Source organism: Pseudophryne corroboree, chromosome 1 (assembly GCF_028390025.1).
Source record: "Pseudophryne corroboree isolate aPseCor3 chromosome 1, aPseCor3.hap2, whole genome shotgun sequence".
Lineage (NCBI taxonomy): Eukaryota > Metazoa > Chordata > Amphibia > Anura > Myobatrachidae > Pseudophryne > Pseudophryne corroboree.
This window is the reverse complement of record NC_086444.1, coordinates 158266661-158287243: the sequence shown is the minus strand read 5'-3', so window position 1 is coordinate 158287243 and position 20583 is coordinate 158266661. Positions and strand designations below refer to the sequence as shown.

Genomic DNA, 20583 nt, shown 5'->3' with positions numbered 1-20583 from the left:
AGATCTCTAATTAAAGAAGTTCTCTCTCTCTTCTTTTCTCCCATAAGACTCGTCCTCAATATGCATATACTCTCACCTACCCCTACATTTCACAGCTTCTCCTTTTCTTTTCTTCCCTTCCTTTCCTCTCTTTCTCTTCCTTTCTATATTTTCCTCAGCCGTTTTATTATAACGTTTCCTTTTTCTATGTTTTGATGATGAAAAAATAAGCAGACAACTTTTTTCTATGCTTTGGGTGCTTAAAATGTATTTTATTGGCATATATGATGTACGATGACTTTGTCTCCCATTATTGGAATTGTACTGTTCTACGGATTTGTCTGCTGCCTTAATAAAAACAGTTTATATAAAAAAGAAAAAGCTTTTTCAGGGCTGCCCAGTGCAGCCCTCCTGTTATGGTGACCTGCTTCTGCAGCACCAACTGAAAAACTGGACTAACAGTGCCTGGAGACAGGTCCCTTCTCCTGTCGTGAGAATGTGGATCTATGTGACTAACATCTGCCTTCTCTTTTACCTGCACCTATGTTGGACTGGTTAACGAAACTGAGCTCCCAGTGCCTGGAGGCGGGGTTACAAAGGAGGCCCCAATGCATCCTGGGACAGCCTAAAGCTTTAGCCTGTTGGTGCCTCTGGATCAAGATCCACTCTACACCCGATTTTTTCACTGTGGAACACAGTGTACCCTGCTGCAGAAAAACCTTCTACTACTATTAATTTTAAACATAAAGAGTCTATGGAGCAAGAAGCTCCTCTTCTGTGCTTCTTCCTCCTAGCACAATTTTTCAAACTGAGAGATTACGGGGCATGAAGGGGGAGGAGCCATATGTGCATAAATGTGTTATTTAGATTGTGCTACCTCCGGTCTGCATACTTCATACCCTAGCTGTCTGAAGAGTTCCAGTGTCCCCTAGTGGATGAAAGAGAAAATAGGATTTTAATTACCTACTGGTAAATCCTTTTCTCGTAGTCCATAGAAGATGCTGGAGTCCACATTAGTACCCCATGGGGTATAGACGGGTCCACTAGGAGCCATGGGCACTTTAAGACTTTAATAGTGTGGGCTGGCTCCTCCCTCTATGCCCCTCCTACCAGACTCAGTCTAGAAACTGTGCCCGAGGAGACGGACAACTTCGAGAGAAGGATTTTACACAGATAGCGGCGAGATTCACACCAGCTCACACAGACAAGGCAAACCAAGCTAACCAGCTTGAAAACTCAGCAACAGCTGAACGGGAATACTTAACCAAGTAACAAACAGTACTTCACCAAGAACAAAGCAGTACTGGACCAAGTAACCACTGCAGGATAACGAAGTGCTGGGCAGGCGCCCAGCATCCTCTCTGGACTACGAGAAAAGGATTTACCGATAGGTAATTAAAATCCTATTTTCTCTTACGTCCCTAGAGGATTGCTGGGGTCCATATTAGTACCATGGGGATGTACCAAAGCTCCCAGAACGGGAGGGAGAGCGCGGAGGCTCCTGCAGAACTGATTGACCAAACTTTAGGTCCTCAGAGGCCAAAGAGTCGAACTTGTAGAACTTAGCAAACGTGTTCGACCCTGACCAAGTAGCCGCTCGGCAAAGCTGTAAAGCCGAGAGACCCCGGGCAGCCGCACAGGAAGAACCCACCTTACGGATAGAGTGGGCCTTAACAGATTTAGGACACGGCAAACCTGACGTAGAATATGCATGCTGGATAGTGACCCTGATCCAGCGAGAGATCGTCTGCTTAGACGCAGGACACCCAATTCTTTTTGGATCATACAGGACAAACAGAGTCCGATTTTCTGTGACGAGCAGTCCTCTTCACATAGATTTTCAGAGCCCTTACAACATCCAAGGACTTCGACGGAATTGAGGAGTCAGTAGCTACTGGCACCACAATAGGCTGGTTGACATGAAACGCTGACACAACCTTTGGAAGGAATTGCCGACGTGTTCGGAGCTCAGCTCTATCTTCATGGAAGATCAAGTAGGGGATTTTACAAGACAAAGCCCCCAACTCCGTCTAGCAGAAGCGAAGGCCAACAAAGTGACAGCCTTCCACGTGAGAAACTTTACCTCAACCTCCTGTAGAGGCTCGAACCAATCCGATTGGAGGAACTGTAACACCACGTTAAGATCCCAGGGTGCCGTAGACAGCACAAAAGGGAGGTTGGATGTGCAGCACCCCTTTCAAGAAAGTCTGAACCTCAGGGAGGGAAGCCAGTTGTTTCTGGAAGAAAATGGATAAGGCCGAAATCTGGACCTTTATGGATCCCAAACTCAAGCCCATATCCACACCTGCTTGCAGGAAGAGGAGAAACCGTCCCAGTTGAAACTCCCCCATAGGAAACTTCTTGGATTTACACCAAGATACTGTACATACTTTTTCCAAATGCGATGGCAATGTTTAGACGTTACTCCTTTTCTAGCCTGTATCAGGGTAGGAATAACCTTGTTCGGAATGCCCTTCCGAGCTAGTATCTGGCGTCCAACCTCCATGCCGTCAAACGTAGCCGTGTTAAGTCTTGATAAGTGAACGGCCTCGTTACAGCAGGTCCTCCCGAAGAGGAAGAGGCCTCGGATCTTCTAGCAGTAGATCCAGAACTTCCGTGTACCAAGCCCTTCTTGGCCAGTCCAGAGCAATGAGGATTGCCTGAACCCTTGTTCTCTTTATGAGTTTTAGAATCCTTGGAATGAGTGGAAGTGGAGGAAACATGTACACTGACTGGAACACCCACACAGTCACCGCCACTGCTTGCGGGTCCCTTGACCTAGAACAGTACCTCCAAAGCTTCTTGTTGAGATGGGAGACCATCATGTCTAATTGAGTTACACCCCAAAGATTTGTCACCTCCGTGAACACCTCCGGATGGAGGCCACACTCTCCTGGATGGAGATCGTGTCTGCTGAGGAAGTCCGCTTCCCAGTTGTCCACTCCCGGAATGAAGATTGCTGACAGCGCCAACGCATGCCTTTCTGCCCAGAGGAGGATTCTTTTTACCTCTGACATCGCAGCTCTGCTCTTCGTTCCGCCCTGTCTGTTTATGTAGGCCACCGTCGCTACATTGTCCGACTGCACCTGAATGGCCCGACCTTGCAGAAGATGTGCCGCTTGTAGAAGTCTGTTGTACATGGCCCTTAGTTGCAGAATGTTGATTGGAAGAATGGATTCCAGACTTGGCCACCTTCCTTGGAAGGTCTCCCTTGGGTGACTGCTCCCCAACCTTTGAGACTTGCATCCGTGGTTCTGAAGGATCCAGTTCTGAATACCAAACGTGCGGCCCTCGAGAAGGTGAGGCAATTGTAGCCACCACAGAAGTGAAATCCTGGCTTTTGGCGACAGACGTATCCTCTGGTGCATGTGCAGGTGAGATCCCGACCACTTGTCCAGAAGATCCAGTTGGAAGGACTGTGCATGAAATCTTCCGTACTGAAGAGGCTCGTAGGAGGCAACCATCTTCCCCAGAAGGTGAATGCACTGATGAACCGACACCTGGGTAGGCTTCAAGAGATCCTGGACCATAGTTTGGATCACAAACGCCTTTTCCACTAGTAGAAATACCCTCTGCACTTCCATGTTGAGGATCATCCCCTGGAAAGACAATCTCCTTGTCGGCTCCAAATGTGACTTTGGAAGATTCAAGATCCATCCATGATCCCTGAGCAGTCGAGTCGTGAGAGCAATGGACTGCAATAACCTTTCCCTGGAAGATGCCTTTATCAGCAGATCGTCCAAATAAGGAATTACATTCACCCCCATGCCTGCGGAGGAGAATCATCATCTCTGCTATTACCTTGGTGAACACCTTCGGTGCTGTGGAGAGGCCGAATGGCAGTTCCTGGAACGGATAGTGACAGTCCAACAGCGCAAATCTGAGATAGGCCTGGTGTGGCGGCCAAATCGGAATGTGGAGGTACACATCCTTGATGTCCAAGGACACCAGAAACTCTCCCTCCTCCAGCCCTGAGATCACCGCTCTCAGAGACTCCATTTTGAACTTGAATTCCCTCAGATAAGGGTTTAGCGACTTCAGGTTCAAAATTGGCCTAACCTAACGATCCGGTTTCGGTACCACAAACAGGTTTGAATAGTAACCCTGATTTACCAGATGAGGTGGAACTGGAACAATGACATCTGACCTTTCCAATATGTGAATGGCTTCCTGAAGGATAGCCCTTTCTGTCAGCAAAACTGGCAGGCCTGATTTGAAGAACCTGTGGGGTGGGAGCTCTTGAAACTCCAGTTTGTACCCCTGGGACACAATATCCTGTACCCAGGGATCCAGACCGGACGACACTCAGACGTGACTGAAACGTCTGAGCCTCGCTCCCACTAGCCCGTCCTCCAGGCAGGGAGGTCCACCGTCGTGCTGAGGATTTTGAGGACACAGAGGCAGGTTTCTGGTCTTGGGAACCTGCAGGTGCCGGTTTTTTGGATTTTGTTTGCCCACCTCTGAAGAAAGTGGTAGGAGTCTTGGACTTTTTAGCTTTTGCAGACTGAAAGAACTGCACAGAGGACATAGAAAAAGGTTTCTTCGCCACCTGAGAGGCTGAGGGAAGAAAGGTTGACTTACCAGCGGTTGACATGGAGATCCACGCATCCAATGCTTCCCCAAATAGAGCCTGACCTGTGAAGGGTAGGTTCTCCACACTTCTCCTGGATTCCGCGTCTGCAGACCATTGGCGTAGCCAGAGTCCCCTGCGTGCTGAGACAGCCATGGATGATGTACTCGCAGTCAGATTACCCAGGTCCTTCATGGCCTCCACCATGAAACCCGCAGAATCCTGTATGTTACGTAAAAACAATTCAATGTCACTTTTATCCATAGAATCTAAGGGGGTCATTCCGAGTTTATCGCTCGCTAGCAGTTTTTAGCAGCCGTGCAAACGCATAGTCGCCGCCCACGGGGGAGTGAATTTTCGCTTTGCAGGAGTGCGAACGCCTGTGCAGCAGAGCGCCTGCAAACACATTTTGTGCGAAACAAGACCAGCCCTGTAGTTACTTATCTTGTGCGATGATTGCTGCGAAGAGTGACACGGTAATGACGTCAGATACCCGCCCAGCAAACGCCCGGTCATGCCTGCGTTTTTCCAAACACTCCCAGAAAACGGTTAGTTGACACTCAGAAACTCCCACTTCCTGTCAATCTCCTTGCGTTCGGTTGCGCGATTGGAATCGTCACTAGAACCAGTGCAAAACCACAAAGGACTTCGTACCCGTATGACGCGGGTGTGCAATGCGGTGCATACGCATGCGCAGTTTAGCCGTTTTTTCACTGATCGCTACGCAGTGAACAACGGCAGCTAGCGATAAACTCAGAATGACCCCCTAAGTCCTCTAGTAATGTGCCTGACCACTTTACTATGGCTTTAGAAATCCATGCACAGGCAATAGTGGGTCTTAACGCCACTCCTGAAGCAGTGTATATGGATTTGAGCATAGTTTCAAGCTTGCGTTCTGCCGGTTCCTTCAAAGCGGTAGACCCAGGACAGGTAAAACCACCTTTTTAGACAGTCTAGCTACAGAAGTGTCTACTATAGGCGGGTTTTCCCACTTTCTCCTATCATCCTCAGGGAAAGGAAAAGCCACAAGAACCCTCTTTGGAATCTGGAATTTTTTCTCTGGATTTTCCCAGGATTTTTCAAATAATGCGTTTAATTCCTCAGATGCAGGGAAGGTTAGGGAGGCCTTCTTATTGTCTGTAAAGTAGGACTCCTCTACCTATTCAGGTGGTTTGTCAGTAATGTGTAACACATCCCTAATAGCGTCAATCATGAGTTGTATCCCTCTTGCTAGGGAAGCCTCACCCCCCCCCCCCCCCCCGCGCATATCCGCATCACCCTCTGCCGTGTCAGAGTCAGTGTCCGTGTCGACCTGCATAATCTGAGCAAGCGCACATTTCTTGGATACACCAGGGGATTTTGAGTTAGCGGGGACAAAACCAGACAAAACCTCCACAGATTGTTTTAAAATCTGTGATTCAGTCTCATAATGCGCAATCCTAGTAGAAATCTGGGATATCATTCCCTTAATTGAAGCTACCCACTGGGGCTCGGCTTCGGAAGGCTGAGACAAAATATTACATTCCTGTGCACATGGAATGGATTCCTCCGGAGAAGATACATATTCTGCCGCACAAGACACAGTGTCCCTGGACATGTTTATGTGAGAAATTTGCATACACACACACAGGAAAATGTCAGACACAGTTTCCCCCAAGTACCTTCAGAGAGACACAGAGCTTGGAGCCAGCACACACAGCGCCCCAGTAGACGGTTATAAAATAACTACCTGGCATTGACTGTGTACCCTTAATAGAACTACACAGTATTATACAGTCTCCCCCCCTCTTCTACAACCCCCTTGGTACCGCAGAGGATAGCTGGAGTCGTGGAGGGTCAGCGCTCCCTGTCAGCATCTTAGAGTGTGGATCTGCAGGGAGAAAATGGCGCTGGTGAGCTGCTGGGTCCGCTCTGAGGAGAAGTCCCGCCCCCCGCCCCCCAAACATGGCGCGTCTTCCCGCACTTTGGATGTTTATACTGGCCTGAGCTAAATGGTGCTAGCAGTAGTACATATGTCCCTGACAGCCTGAGTGACCAGTTTTGTAGGGTATAGCGCTGGCCCAGGGCGCCCCTCACAGCGCCGCACCTGTGTAACGCTGAGCCTCCGGAGCGCAGTGTCAGTACTGCACTCCCACCCTGTTGCTGCCATACACACCAGCTTCCCGCTTGTCGGGTCACCGTTGACACACTCACCACCGCGATCTTCTGGCTCTGTTAAGGGGTGGTGGCATGCCGCGGGAGTGAGCGATCGCCTCGGGGACTAACAATCAACACCCTCAGGAGCTCAGTGTCCTGTCAGCGGAGATAGTGGCCATTAACCTCTGAGGGTTGGACACTACTCCCCACCTAAGTCCCACGAAGCAGGGCTGCTGTTGCCAGCAGCCTCTCTGTGCCTATTATTCTTAAAAAATAAAACCAAAGAAGCTCTAGGAGCTCCCCTAGCTGTGACCGGCTCCTCCGGGCACATATTCTAAACTGAGTCTGGTAGGAGGGGTATAGAGGGAGGAGCCAGCCCACACTATTAAAGTCTTAAAGTGCCCATGGCTCCTAGTGGACCCGTCTATACCCCATGGTACTAATATGGACCCCAGCATCCTCTAGGATGTAAGAGAAAAAATATTTAGACTAGCTCATGTTTGTTCTCCTAGCACGCTAGTCATTGAGACTCAAAATATACTGATCTCAAGTGGTATAGATGCCCAGACACCCTCTCTAAAATGGGTCTGGGTGTCCCCAATATGTGCTGGCGATGCTCCAATGGTCCTGGAAACCCGCTTCATATCTGGTGGCTTTGCCTCGTTCTCCAACCCTATTGGACAGAGGTTTTTTCCCTCTCTGCTAAAATTCTAGGGGGAAGAAGTTCCCATAGATCCCCTGTTTTGGCTTTTCATTTCTCGCCTGGATCCATTCTGAACTATAAAAAAAAAATCATTTTGCCACCTAAATTATGCTGCAAAATCTGTAATCCCTGTTTGATGACGATCTTCCTCTCCTCCAACGGTTGTAGATTGGTTTAATAGAATTGACCTGTATATGTATATGGAAATGGATATAATGTCTTCTGTTGATAATGGTTATGCATTTTTTTATACCATGTTCACACTGACAATTAGCGGGTTGTACCCGGGACTCGTGCACGAGTCCTTCCCAGGTGCAACCCGCTTGAGACCCCGTTCAGAGTGGCGGCCCGACACGGCATATTGCCGTGTCGATGACGTCATCGGGTCACATGCGGGAGCGGCGCTTGGAGATCAGATGATCTACAAGCGCCGCCCGCTCCTATAGTGTGAATGGGTCCCGGATCGCATCGATCCGGGAACACCGTTCACACTTGCGCCTGACCCGGTATTGACCCGGGAATAACCCTTCTTTATTCCCGGGTTGAAATACCGGGTCAGACGACCCGGGAACTTGCCAGGACCCCCGTTCACACTGCAAATAAATCCGGATTACTGCGCGTTCAAGTGCAATAACCCGGATTTTTAAAGGCAGTGTGAACGTGGTATTAGAGACACTTGGTTTAGATGGATGAATTTTAAAAAGACTCCTCTAACTTTAGGAAGATCCTCATGTCTAGCTCTCCTCAGACCCCCTAGACCTACCTATATTTATTCGACTTTTTTAATCTTTTTCTTTTTTGTATCGGATCAGGTCTCCTATACTACTTCTTTATCTCCTTTTCTTTCTTATCTTTTTCTCCTCTTTGTCTTTCCCTTTTTTCCCTGTTATTTTGGATCTCAGTTTGTTTTGTCTCAGTCACAAAACTCAAGATAGGTTTGCCTTTGGCACTCACCTGGACTCTTACACGGCTTCATTTATTTTTTAGGTGACATATTTATATGTTGTCAAAGTTTATTGTCAACCTGTGATACCATTATCTTTATTAATGATTGTATTAAGGATGATTGTTTACTGTACTTTTTACTCTTTATACTGTTGGTATTTGTCCACTCTCTCTTGATATGCTGAATTCAAAAAAACACAATTTTCACAAAAAAAAACCCAAAACTATTAACACTTCTATATTTGAAAGCATTCTTACTATGCAGTATTTTTCCACACCTGTCTAAAACTTTTGCACAGTACTGTGTGTGTGTGTATAATATATATATATATACACACACACATACATATCTATATATTAGAAAAAAAGAACTAAACATGAACATGTATATTTTCCACAGTGCTCAATCAACCCTGTAGAAGCATTGTATTTATGTAGCTATGCACTCTGGGATTTGATGCTAGTTATTACCTGGAATCTGCTCTTGCACCGCTTCCTTGGGACTTGAAAACCTGTCACTTGTGGTTTGTTCAGCAGTCAGTTGATACTCCCTGAGAAGATGAGGCCCAAACTTTGGAGTCACTACAGCATAACGGAGAAGCTCGTCATATTCATCCTGTCACAAAAGAGACGAAATAACAGGAGCTGCTTAACCGTGTAATGAAAGCAGGAGATGGATGTCATTTCCATTGCAGGGGGTGCTGCTATAACGCGGCTTCTCCCTCCTTTTCAAGAACATGTCCACATTGAAAGTATAGATTATACAAGAAAGCTCATGCACAATCTCACAAGCCGCACAGATGACAGATGTGGCTAAGGATAGAAGACATACACATGATAGGTAAATCAGCAGCCTGCCTCACAGAAATTTACATATATTTTTTCAATAAGTTCCCCTGAATGATTTGAGCAATGTTTAAAAGATGCAAACAAGGCCTATTTTATGTTTTTTGGCTACATACAAACAGACGCAGTTTATGTACAGTCTATTACTATATTAAGACAAATCAGGACCGCAGGCATCTAGGCACCTAGCAACAACCAATCGGTGCCAAACATAAAATGGAAAATAAGAATTTACTTACCGATAATTCTATTTCTCGTAGTCCGTAGTGGATGCTGGGGACTCCGTAAGGACCATGGGGAATAGCGGCTCCGCAGGAGACTGGGCACATCTAAAGAAAGCTTTAGGACTATCTGGTGTGCACTGGCTCCTCCCCCTATGACCCTCCTCCAAGCCTCAGTTAGGATACTGTGCCCGGACGAGCGTACACAATAAGGAAGGATCTTGAATCCCGGGTAAGACTCATACCAGCCACACCAATCACACCGTACAACTTGTGATCTGAACCCAGTTAACAGCATGATAACAGAGGAGCCTCTAGAAAAGATGGCTCACTACAGCAATAACCCGATTTTTTGGTAACAATAACTATGTACCAGTATTGCAGACAATCCGCACTTCGGATGGGCGCCCAGCATCCACTACGGACTACGAGAAATAGAATTATCGGTAAGTAAATTCTTATTTTCTCTAACGTCCTAAGTGGATGCTGGGGACTCCGTAAGGACCATGGGGATTATACCAAAGCTCCCAAACGGGCGGGAGAGTGCGGATGACTCTGCAGCACCAAATGAGAGAACTCCAGGTCCTCCTCAGCCAGGGTATCAATTTTGTAGAATTTTACAAACGTATTTGCTCCTGACCAAGTAGCTGCTCGGCAAAGTTGTAAAGCCGAGACCCCTCGGGCAGCCGCCCAAGATGAGCCCACCTTCCTTGTGGAGTGGGCATTTACAGATTTTTGGCTGTGGCAGGCCTGCCACAGAATGTGCAAGCTGAATTGTACTACAAATCCAACGAGCAATAGTCTGCTTAGAAGCAGGAGCACCCAGCTTGTTGGGTGCATACAGAATAAACAGCGAGTCAGTTTTCCTGACTCCAGCCGTCCTGGAAACATATTTTCAGGGCCCTGACAACGTCTAGCAACTTGGAGTCCTCCAAGTCCCTAGTAGCCGCAGGCACCACAATAGGTTGGTTCAGGTGAAACGCTGAAAACCACCTTAGGGAGAAACGGAGGACGAGTCCTCAATTCCGCCCTGTCCGAATGGAAAATCAGATCAGGGCTTTTACAGGATAAAGCCGCCAATTCTGACACGCGCCTGGCCCAGGCCAGGGCCAACAGCATGACCACTTTCCATGTGAGATATTTTAACTCCACAGATTTAAGTGGTTCAAACCAATGTGACTTTTGGAACCCAAAAACTACATTGAGATCCCAAAGTGCCACTGGAGGCACAAAAGGAGGCTGTATATGCAGTACCCCTTTTACAAACGTCTGAACTTCAGGGACTGAAGCTAGTTCTTTTTGGAAGAAAATTGACAGGGCCGAAATTTGAACCTTAATGGACCCCAATTTCAGGCCCATAGACACTCCTGTTTGCAGGAAATGTAGGAATCGACCCAGTTGAATTTCCTCCGTCGGGCCTTACTGGCCTCGCACCACGCAACATATTTTCGCCAATTGCGGTGATAATGTTTTGCGGTTACATCCTTCCTGGCTTTGATCAGGATAGGGATGACTTCATCCGGAATGCCTTTTTTCCTTCAGGATCCGGCGTTCAACCGCCATGCCGTCAAACGCAGCCGCGGTAAGTCTTGGAACAGACAGGGTCCTTGCTGGAGCAGGTCCCTTCTTAGAGGTAGAGGCCACAGATCCTCCGTGAGCATCTCTTGAAGTTCCGGTTACCAAGTCCTTCTTGGCCAATCCGGAGCCACGAATATAGTGCTTACTCCTCTCCATCTTATCAATCTCAGTACCTTGGGTATGAGAGGCAGAGGAGGGAACACATACACTGACTGGTACACCCACGGTGTTACCAGAGCGTCTACAGCTATTGCCTGAGGGTCCCTTGACCTGGCGCATTACCTGTCGAGTTTTTCCCAACGGTTTATAATCATGTGGAAGACTTCTGGGTGAAGTCCCCACTCTCCCGGGTGGAGGTCGTGCTGAGGAAGTCTGCTTCCCAGTTGTCCACACCCGGAATGAATACTGCGGACAGTGCTATCACATGATTTTCCGCCCAGCGAAGAATCCTTGCAGCTTCTGCCATTGCCCTCCTGCTTCTTGTGCCACCCTGTCTGTTTACGTGGGTGACTGCCGTGATGTTGTCCGACTGGATTAACACCGGCTGACCTTGAAGCAGAGGTCTTGCTAAGCTTAGAGCATTGTAAATGGCCCTTAGCTTCAGGATATTTATGTGAAGTGATGTCTCCAGGCTTGACCATAAGCCCTGGATATTCCTTCCCTGTGTGACTGCTCCCCAGCCTCGCAGGCTGGCATCCGTGGTCACCAGGACCCAGTCCTGAATGCCGAATCTGCGGCCCTCTAGAAGATGAGCACTCTGCAACCACCACAGGAGGGACACCCTTGTCCTTGGTGACAGGGTTATCCGCTGATGCATCTGAAGATGCGACCCGGACCATTTGTCCAGCAGGTCCCACTGGAAAATTCTTGCGTGGAATCTGCCGAATGGGATTGCTTCGTAGGAAGCCACCATTTTACCCAGAACCCTTGTGCATTGATGCACTGAGACTTGGCTCGGTTTTAGGAGGTTCCTGACTAGCTCGGATAACTCCCTGGCTTTCTCCTCCGGGAGAAACACCTTTTTCTGGACTGTGTCCAGGATCATCCCTAGGAACAGAAGACAAGTCGTCGGAACCAGCTGCGATTTTGGAATATTGAGAATCCAATCGTGCTACCGCAACACTACCTGAGATAGTGCTGCACCGACCTCCAACTGTTCCCTGGATCTTACCCTTATCAGGGAATCGTCCAAGTAAGGGATAACTAAAATTCCCTTCCTTCGAAGGAATATCATCATTTCGGCCATTACCTTGGTAAAGACCCGGGGTGCCGTGGACCATCCATACGGCAGCGTCTGAACGGATAGTGACAGTTCTGTACCATAAACCTGAGGTACCCTTGATGAGAAGGGTAAATTTTGACATGAAGGTAAGCATCCTTGATGTCCCGAGACATCATGTAGTCCCCTTCTTCCAGGTTCGCAATCACTGCTCTGAGTGACTCAATGTTGAATTTGAACCTCTGTATGTAAGTGTTCAAAGATTTTAGATTTAGAATCGGTCTCACCGAGCCGTCCGGCTTCGGTACCACAACAGTGTGGAATAATACCCCGTTCCCTGTTGCAGGAGGGGTACCTTGATTATCACCTGCTGGGAATACAGCTTGTGAATGGCTTCCAAAACTGTCTCCCTGTCAGAAGGAGACATCGGTAAAGCCGACTTTAGGAAACGGCGAGGGGGAGAAGTCTCGAATTCTAATTTGTACCCCTGAGATATCACCTGAAGGATCCAGGGGTCTACTTGCGAGTGAGCCCACTGCGCGCTGAAATTCATTGAGACGGGCCCCCCACCGTGCCGGATTCTGCTTGTAAAGCCCCAGCGTCATACTGAGGGCTTGGCAGAGGCGGGAGAGGGTTTCTGTTCCTGGGAACTGGCTGATTTCTGCAGCCTTTTTCCTCTCCCTCTGTCACGGGGCAGAAATGAGGAACCTTTTGCCCGCTTGTCCACGAAAAAGACTGCGCCTGATAATACGGCGTCTTCTCATGTTGAGAGGCGACCTGGGGTACAAACGTGGATTTCCCAGCTGTTGCCGTGGCCACCAGGTCTGAAAGACCGACCCCAAATAACTCCTCCCTTTAATAAGGCAATACTTCCAAATGCCGTTTGGAATACGCATCACCTGACCACTGACGTGTCCATAACCTTCTACTGGTAGAAATGGACAACGCACTTAGACTTGATGCCAGTCGGCAAATATTCCGCTGTGCATCACGCATATATAGAAATGCATCTTTTAAATGCTCTATAGGCAAAAATATACTGTCCCTATCTAGGGTATCAATATTTTTAGTCAGGGAATCCGACCACGCCAACCCAGCACTGCACATCCAGGCTGAGGCGATTGCTGGTCGCAGTATAACACCAGTATGTGTGTAAATACATTTTAGGATACCCTCCTGCTTTCTATCAGCAGGATCCTTAAGGGCGGCCATCTCAGGAGAGGGTAGAGCCCTTACAAGCGTGTGAGCGCTTTATCCACCCTAGGGGGTGTTTCCCAACGCACCCTAATCTCTGGCGGGAAAGGATATAATGCCAATAACATTTTAGAAATTATCAGTTGTTATCGGGGGAAAACCACGCATCATCACACACCTCATTTAATTTCTCAGATTCAGGAAACTACAGGTAGTTTTTCCTCACCGAACATAATACCCCTTTTTGGTGGTACTCGTATTATCAGAAATGTGTAAAACATTTTTCATTGCCTCAATCATGTAACGTGTGGCCCTACTGGAAGTCACATTTGTCTCTTCACCGTCGACACTGGAGTCAGTATCCGTGTCGGCGTCTATATCTGCCATCTGAGGTAACGGGCGCTTTAGAGCCCCTGACGGCCTATGAGACGTCTGGACAGGCACAAGCTGAGTAGCCGGCTGTCTCATGTCAACCACTGTCTTTTATACAGAGCTGACACTGTCACGTAATTCCTTCCAACAGTTCATCCACTCAGGTGTCGACCCCCTAGGGGGTGACATCACTATTACAGGCAATCTGCTCCGTCTCCACATCATTTTTCTCCTCATACATGTCGACACAAACGTACCGACATATAGCACACACACAGGGAATGCTCTGATAGAGGACAGGACCCCACTAGCCCTTTGGGGAGACAGAGGGAGAGTTTGCCAGCACAAACCAGAGCGCTATATATATACAGGGATAACCTTATATAAGTGTTTTTCCCCTTATAGCTGCTGTATCTTTAATACTGCGCGTAATTAGTGCCCCCCCTCTCTTTTTTAACCCTTTCTGTAGTGTAGTGACTGCAGGGGAGAGACAGGGAGCTTCCCTCCAACGGAGCTGTGAGGGAAAATGGCGCCAGTGTGTTGAGGAGATAAGGCCGCCGATAAGGGGGCGGAGCCTATCTCCCGTTTTTCTATGTATTCTGGCAGGGGTTAAATGCATCCATATAGCCCAGGAGCTATATGTGATGCATTTTTTGCCATCCAAGGTGTTTTTTATTGCGTCTCAGGGCGCCCCCCCCCAGCGCCCTGCACCCTCAGTGACCGAAGTGTGAAGTGTGCTGAGAGCAATGGCGCACAGCTGCAGTGCTGTGCGCTACCTTGTTGAAGACAGGACGTCTTCTGCCGCCGATTTTCCGGACCTCTTCTGCCTTCTGGCTCTGTAAGGGGGCCGGCGGCGCGGCTCTGGGACCCATCCAGGCTGGGCCTGTGATCGTCCCTCTGGAGCTAATGTCCAGTAGCCTAAGAAGCCCAATCCACTCTGCACGCAGGTGAGTTCGCTTCTTCTCCCCTTAGTCCCTCGATGCAGTGAGCCTGTTGCCAGCAGGTCTCACTGAAAATAAAAAACCTAAACTAAAACTTTCACTAAGAAGCTCAGGAGAGCCCCTAGTGTGCACCCTTCTCGTTCGGGCACAAAGATCTAACTGAGGCTTGGAGGAGGGTCATAGGGGGAGGAGCCAGTGCACACCAGATAGTCCTAAAGCTTTCTTTAGATGTGCCCAGTCTCCTGCGGAGCCGCTATTCCCCATGGTCCTTACGGAGTCCCCAGCCTCCACTTAGGACGTTAGAGAAATATGCACTGCATGGTGAACTGCATTACCAGGAAACAGCCTAAAAAGAACCCATAATGCAGTGCTTCTCCAAAATCACTACTATGGTGCCAATCTCACCGAACAGACAAAATGTAAAACCAAAGCAGACCTCAGTAATAACAAAAAGATAATAAATGAGTGGGAGGAGGCATCAGTCCAGGGTATCGTATAGTGTGTATGAACAATCGTTTCGCCAATAATTCTGGAGAATCTTGCCCACACACACACGAGCATTCGATTTTCCATTCTGTCGTCCTAAACCAAAAATCTCGGCCACAATCTCCCAATATTTAGCAGTGTGTGCACATTCTCAATAATCTGACCATATTTCCTATATTTTCCTGTCACTATGTCATCCTCCTTGTGGGTGGACATATGCAAATGCAGTGTGATGTGGCAGAAAATTGGTAACTGGAAAAAAAAAAATCTTCAAGTGTATAGCTTTAGTGTATAGCTATAGTGTATTGGTGCCTACAATTTCCTGAAAAAATGCAAAACTATCGGACCGACCCCAAAAAAAAATCTGACAGTGTGTACCTAGCTTAAGAGCTCCAGCAGTAAAGCGAAGTGGGGAAGGTGGGACTGTCTGATGTGACAGAGGGCTGATGGACATATGTAAGGAGGGCTGAGGGACACGGGGAGAGGTCTGAGGATAATGGCTCTATGTGATAATCTATAGCTATTTTTGGCTCCATGTCTCTGCTGGTTGGCCATCCCTGACCTACAGAATCATTAATACTTCTTTTAGATATAGCAAAAGTGAACGAGGGCGTATGTGCTTCCAAACAGTGTGCACTGAAATAAACACACCGGACAAAATAAGGAACAATACGGGGGTTCAACGATGTAGGATGTGAACATGAATGTAGATGGTGACACTAAAACTATTGGATGATCATTGTGAATGTCTGGAGGTATAGATACAATGCAAATTTGTTTGCGAACCAATCAGCACAGTCGAGTCACGCAAAGAGGGACTATTTAGTAAGATTTGAGCCATTTTATAAAAGGACATCTGTATGTTCTGTAAATTTTCATCAGGGAATAGATAGGGTCTAAGAGGTGGGTTCCGGATGACACGCCAACCGGAAGAATGCAGACAGCAAAAAGACTGACAACAGAAAACAGACAGACACCAGTAAGACAGTGGTGAAACACCGACAGATAAAACTCAGACAAAGTTAATATATAGACAATGGAAACACCAACAAGGCCAACAGCCTGACAGAACAAAGACCAACAGTTCATAAGTCAGACAACAGTCACATCGACAACCCCAAAACCGACAGCGCAAACATCGACAACAAAACAGACCGACACGTCATCCATCAGACAACAATGATACTGAACCACAACAGACCGACAGTATATACACAGACACATAAAAGACCGACAGAACACGTCAGACATGCATTAGACCGACACACAAAAGACCGACAGCGCATACATAGACAGTAAGAGACTGAAATGTCATTTACCAGACATCAATTAAGATAGCTAAATGACCGACAATACATATAACAGACTCCAATAAGACCGACACGTAAAAGTCCGACAGCGTATACATAGACAGCTAAATGACCGACAATACATAACTCAGACCCCAATAAGACCGACACGTAAAAGACCGGCAGCCCATACATAGACAGCTAAATGACAGACAATACATACATATAACAGAATCAAATAATACCGACACGCAAAGACCGTCAGATTATTAGGACAGGGGCCCATATATCGATTTCATAGACTTCTGAGATTTTCATTTCCCCAACACTACCCTCCTACACACAGACATGTCGCCGCGTACACACCTGCACCCTTAGCTCCAAATAGCTATTGCGGGTGGACGGGGGTCCCAGCGTCCAGTCCTGTATGGCCCTCTACCGCTGGCATGAGCTACCACCATAGCTCATCGTCACCCCAGCAACCCCCTGCGATACTCTCATCCGTGGAACTACAGGTCCCAGCCAGACCTGTCAGTGGTCCTACTAGCAAACCCAACTCATACAGGCTACAGTCATGCTCACCCCCCCACCTCCCCCCAGTCCCTGCAACGCACCCCTTTCCCTCAATCACCCCTCTCCCGTCCCCCCGCTATTTCTGGGCGCCTCCATCGTCACCACAGCAATAGTATGCCATCTAGACTAAGACGCGCCTACGCTAATAGCGTTACCCCCAGCTCTACTTTCATCCGTGGAACTACAGGTCCCAGCCAGACATGTCAGCGTTCTAACTAGCAAGCCCAACTCATACACGCTAAAGTCATACGCGCAACGCCCTCCCCCCACACCTCCCCCCCAGTCCCTGCAGCGCACTCCTTCCCCTCAGTCACGCCTCTCACGTCCCCCTGGGCGCATGGCTTTAGTTGTGTACTCCAGGGCAGGGTGAAACTTGCCCCCCGGCACCCCTCCATAGCTATTGCAGGCGATAGCGGGCCGTCCAGGACGAGACACTATGAGTCCCGTCCACCTGCAATAGCTAATTGAGAGCGTTGCGTCCAGGTATGGACGCGACGCCGTGACTGAGTATACAGGGGTGGTGTAGGAGAACTAGAAGTCTCAGGACTGAAGATATGGCCCTGTTTCTGAGTAAGAATACCTGTCTAATAACTGTCTGTTATGTGTAATATTATATTTTGGCAATGAATGTGTGTCGGTCTTATTAATATCTGACATATGTCCTGTTGGACTTTTAACTGTCTATATATGCTTTGTCTGTCTTTTGTGTGTCGGTCTTATTAATGTCTGATATATGTCCTGTCGGACTTTTAGTGTGTTGGTCTAATTGATGTCTGAATGAGGACATTTCTGTCTCTTTATTTGTCTATGGATTCGCTGTTGGTCTATTAACTGTCTATGTATGCGCTGTCTATCTCTTAAATGTCTATGTATTCGTTGTCGGTGTTATGTTTGTGTCGGTCTACTTGTTGTCTCATAAATGCCCTGTAGGGATTTCAGGTGTTTATGTATTCAATGTCGGTCTTCAACAGTGTCTATATAATACGTATCTGATGGATAAATGTCGGACTTTTTTTTGTCTGTGTATACACTGTCGATCTTTTATATGTCTGATTAATTACATTGTCTAACTTATCTATGTCGAAGTATGATTAATGTCTATTATTTGACGGGAAACCTCCAGTGTCTGACAAGCACTGTCGGACTAATGAATGTTGGTAAAAATAAGAATTTACTTACCGATAATTCTATTTCTCGTAGTCCGTAGTGGATGCTGGGGACTCCGTCAGGACCATGAGGTTTAGCGGCTCCGCAGGAGACAGGGCACAATAATAAAAGCTTTAGGATCAGGTGGTGTGCACTGGCTCCTCCCCCTATGACCCTCCTCCAAGCCTCAGTTAGGATACTGTGCCCCGACGAGCGTGCATAATAAGGAAGGATATTGAATCCCGGGTAAGACTCATACCAGCCACACCAATCACACCGTACAACCTGTGATCTGAACCCAGTTAACAGTATGATAACAACGAAGGAGCCTCTGAAAAGATGGCTCACAACAAGAATAACCCGATTTTTGTAACAATAACTATGTACAAGTATTGCAGACAATCCGCACTTGGGATGGGCGCCCAGCATCCACTACGGACTACGAGAAATAGAATTATCGGTAAGTAAATTCTTATTTTCTCTAACGTCCTAAGTGGATGCTGGGGACTCCGTCAGGACCATGGGGATTATACCAAAGCTCCCAAACGGGCGGGAGAGTGCGGATGACTCTGCAGCACCGAATGAGAGAACTCCAGGTCCTCCTCAGTCAGGGTGTGCCCCTGACCAAGTAGCAGCTCGGCAAAGTTGTAAAGCCGAGACCCCTCGGGCAGCCGCCCAAGATGAGCCCACTTCATTGTGGAATGGGCTTTTACTGATTTTGGCTGTGGCAAGCCTGCCACAGAATGTGCAAGCTGAATTGTACTACAAATCCAGCGAGCAATCGTCTGCTTAGAAGCAGGAACACCCATCTTGTTGGGTGTATACAGGCTAAACAGCGAGTCAGATTTTCTGACTCCAGTCGTCCTGGAAACATATATTTTCAGGGCCCTGACAACGTCAAGTAACTTGGAGTCCTCCAAGTCCCTAGTAGCCGCAGGTACCACAATAGGTTGGTTCATGTGAAAAACAGAAAACACCTTAAGGAGAAATTGAGGACGAGTCCTCAATTCTGCCCTGTCAGAATGAAAAATTAAGTAAGGGCTTTTATATGATAAAGCCGCCCATTCTGACACACGCCTGGCTGAAGCCAGGGCTAATAGAATCTTCACCTTCCATGTGAAATATTTTAATTCCACAGTGGTGAGTGGATCACCAATGTGACTTTAGGAAACTCAAAACAACATTGAGATCCCAAGGTGCCACTGGGGGCACAAAAGGAGGCTGTATATGCAGTACCCCTTTTACAAACGTCTGAACTTCAGGCACTGAAGCCAGTTCTTTCTGGAAGAAATTTGACAGGGTCGAAATTTGAACCTTAATGGACCCTAATTTTAGGCCCATAGACAGTCCTGTTTTCAGGAAATGTAGGAAACAACCCAGTTGGAATTCCTCTGTAGGGACCTTCTTGGCCTCACACCACGCAACATATTTTCGCCAAATGCGGTGAAAATGTTTTGCGGTTACATCCTTCCTGGCTTCGACCAGGGTAGGGATGACTTCATCTGGAATGCCCTTTCAGGATCCGGCGTTCAACTGCCATGCCGTCAAACGCAGCCACGGTAAGTCTTGGAACAGACAAGGCCCCTGCTGGAGCAGGTCCTTTCTTAAAGGTAGAGGCCACGGTTCTTCCGTGAGCATCTCTTGAAGTTCCGGGTACCAAGTCCTTCTTGACCCATCCGGAACCACAAGTATCGTTCTTATGATTCTCAGTACTTTTGGTATGAGATGCATAGGAGGGAACACATACCCTGACTGGTACACCCACAGTGTTACCAGAGCGTCCACCGCTATTGCCTGAGGGTCCCTTGACCTGGCGCAATATTTGTCTAGTTTTTTGTTCAGGCGGGACGCCATCATGTCCACCTTTGGTTTTTCCCAACGGTTTACAATCATGTGGAAGACTTCCCGCTGAAGTCCCCACTCTCCCGGGTGGAGGTTATGCCTGCTGAGGAAGTTTGCTTCCCAGTTTTCCACTCCCGGAATTAACACTGCTGAGAGTGTTATCACATGATTTTTCGCCCAGCGAAGAATCCTTGCAGTTTCTGCCATTTCCCTCCTGCTTCATGTGCCGCCCTGTCTGTTTACGTGGGCGACTGCCGTGATGTTGTCCCACTGGATCAATACCGGCTGACCTTGAAGCAGAGGTCTTGCTAAGCTTAGAGCCTTGTAAATTGCCCTTAGCTCCAGTATATTTATGTGGAGAGAAGTCTCCAGACTTGATCACACTCCCTGGAAATTTTTTCCTTGTGTGACTGCTCCCCAGCCACTCAGGCTGGCATCCGTGGTCACCAGGACCCAGTCCTGAATGTCGAATCTGCGGCCCTTTCATAGATGAGCACTCTGCAGCCACCGCAGAAGAAAACACCCTTGTCCTTGGAGACAGGG

The 20583-nt window shown here is 47.9% G+C and overlaps 1 protein-coding gene across 5 annotated transcripts in view; it reads right to left on the bottom strand.

The window, feature by feature from the left end:
* The window catches only part of POC5 (POC5 centriolar protein), a 303404-nt gene that overhangs the window by 228903 nt on the left and 53918 nt on the right, over positions 1 to 20583 (bottom strand). For all 5 annotated transcript variants that reach the window (XM_063963760.1, XM_063963750.1, XM_063963756.1 and 2 more), the window contains exon 3: positions 8805 to 8949. In XM_063963760.1, the coding sequence (XP_063819830.1) occupies positions 8805 to 8949 (145 nt within the window). The remainder of the gene's footprint in view (positions 1 to 8804; positions 8950 to 20583) is intronic.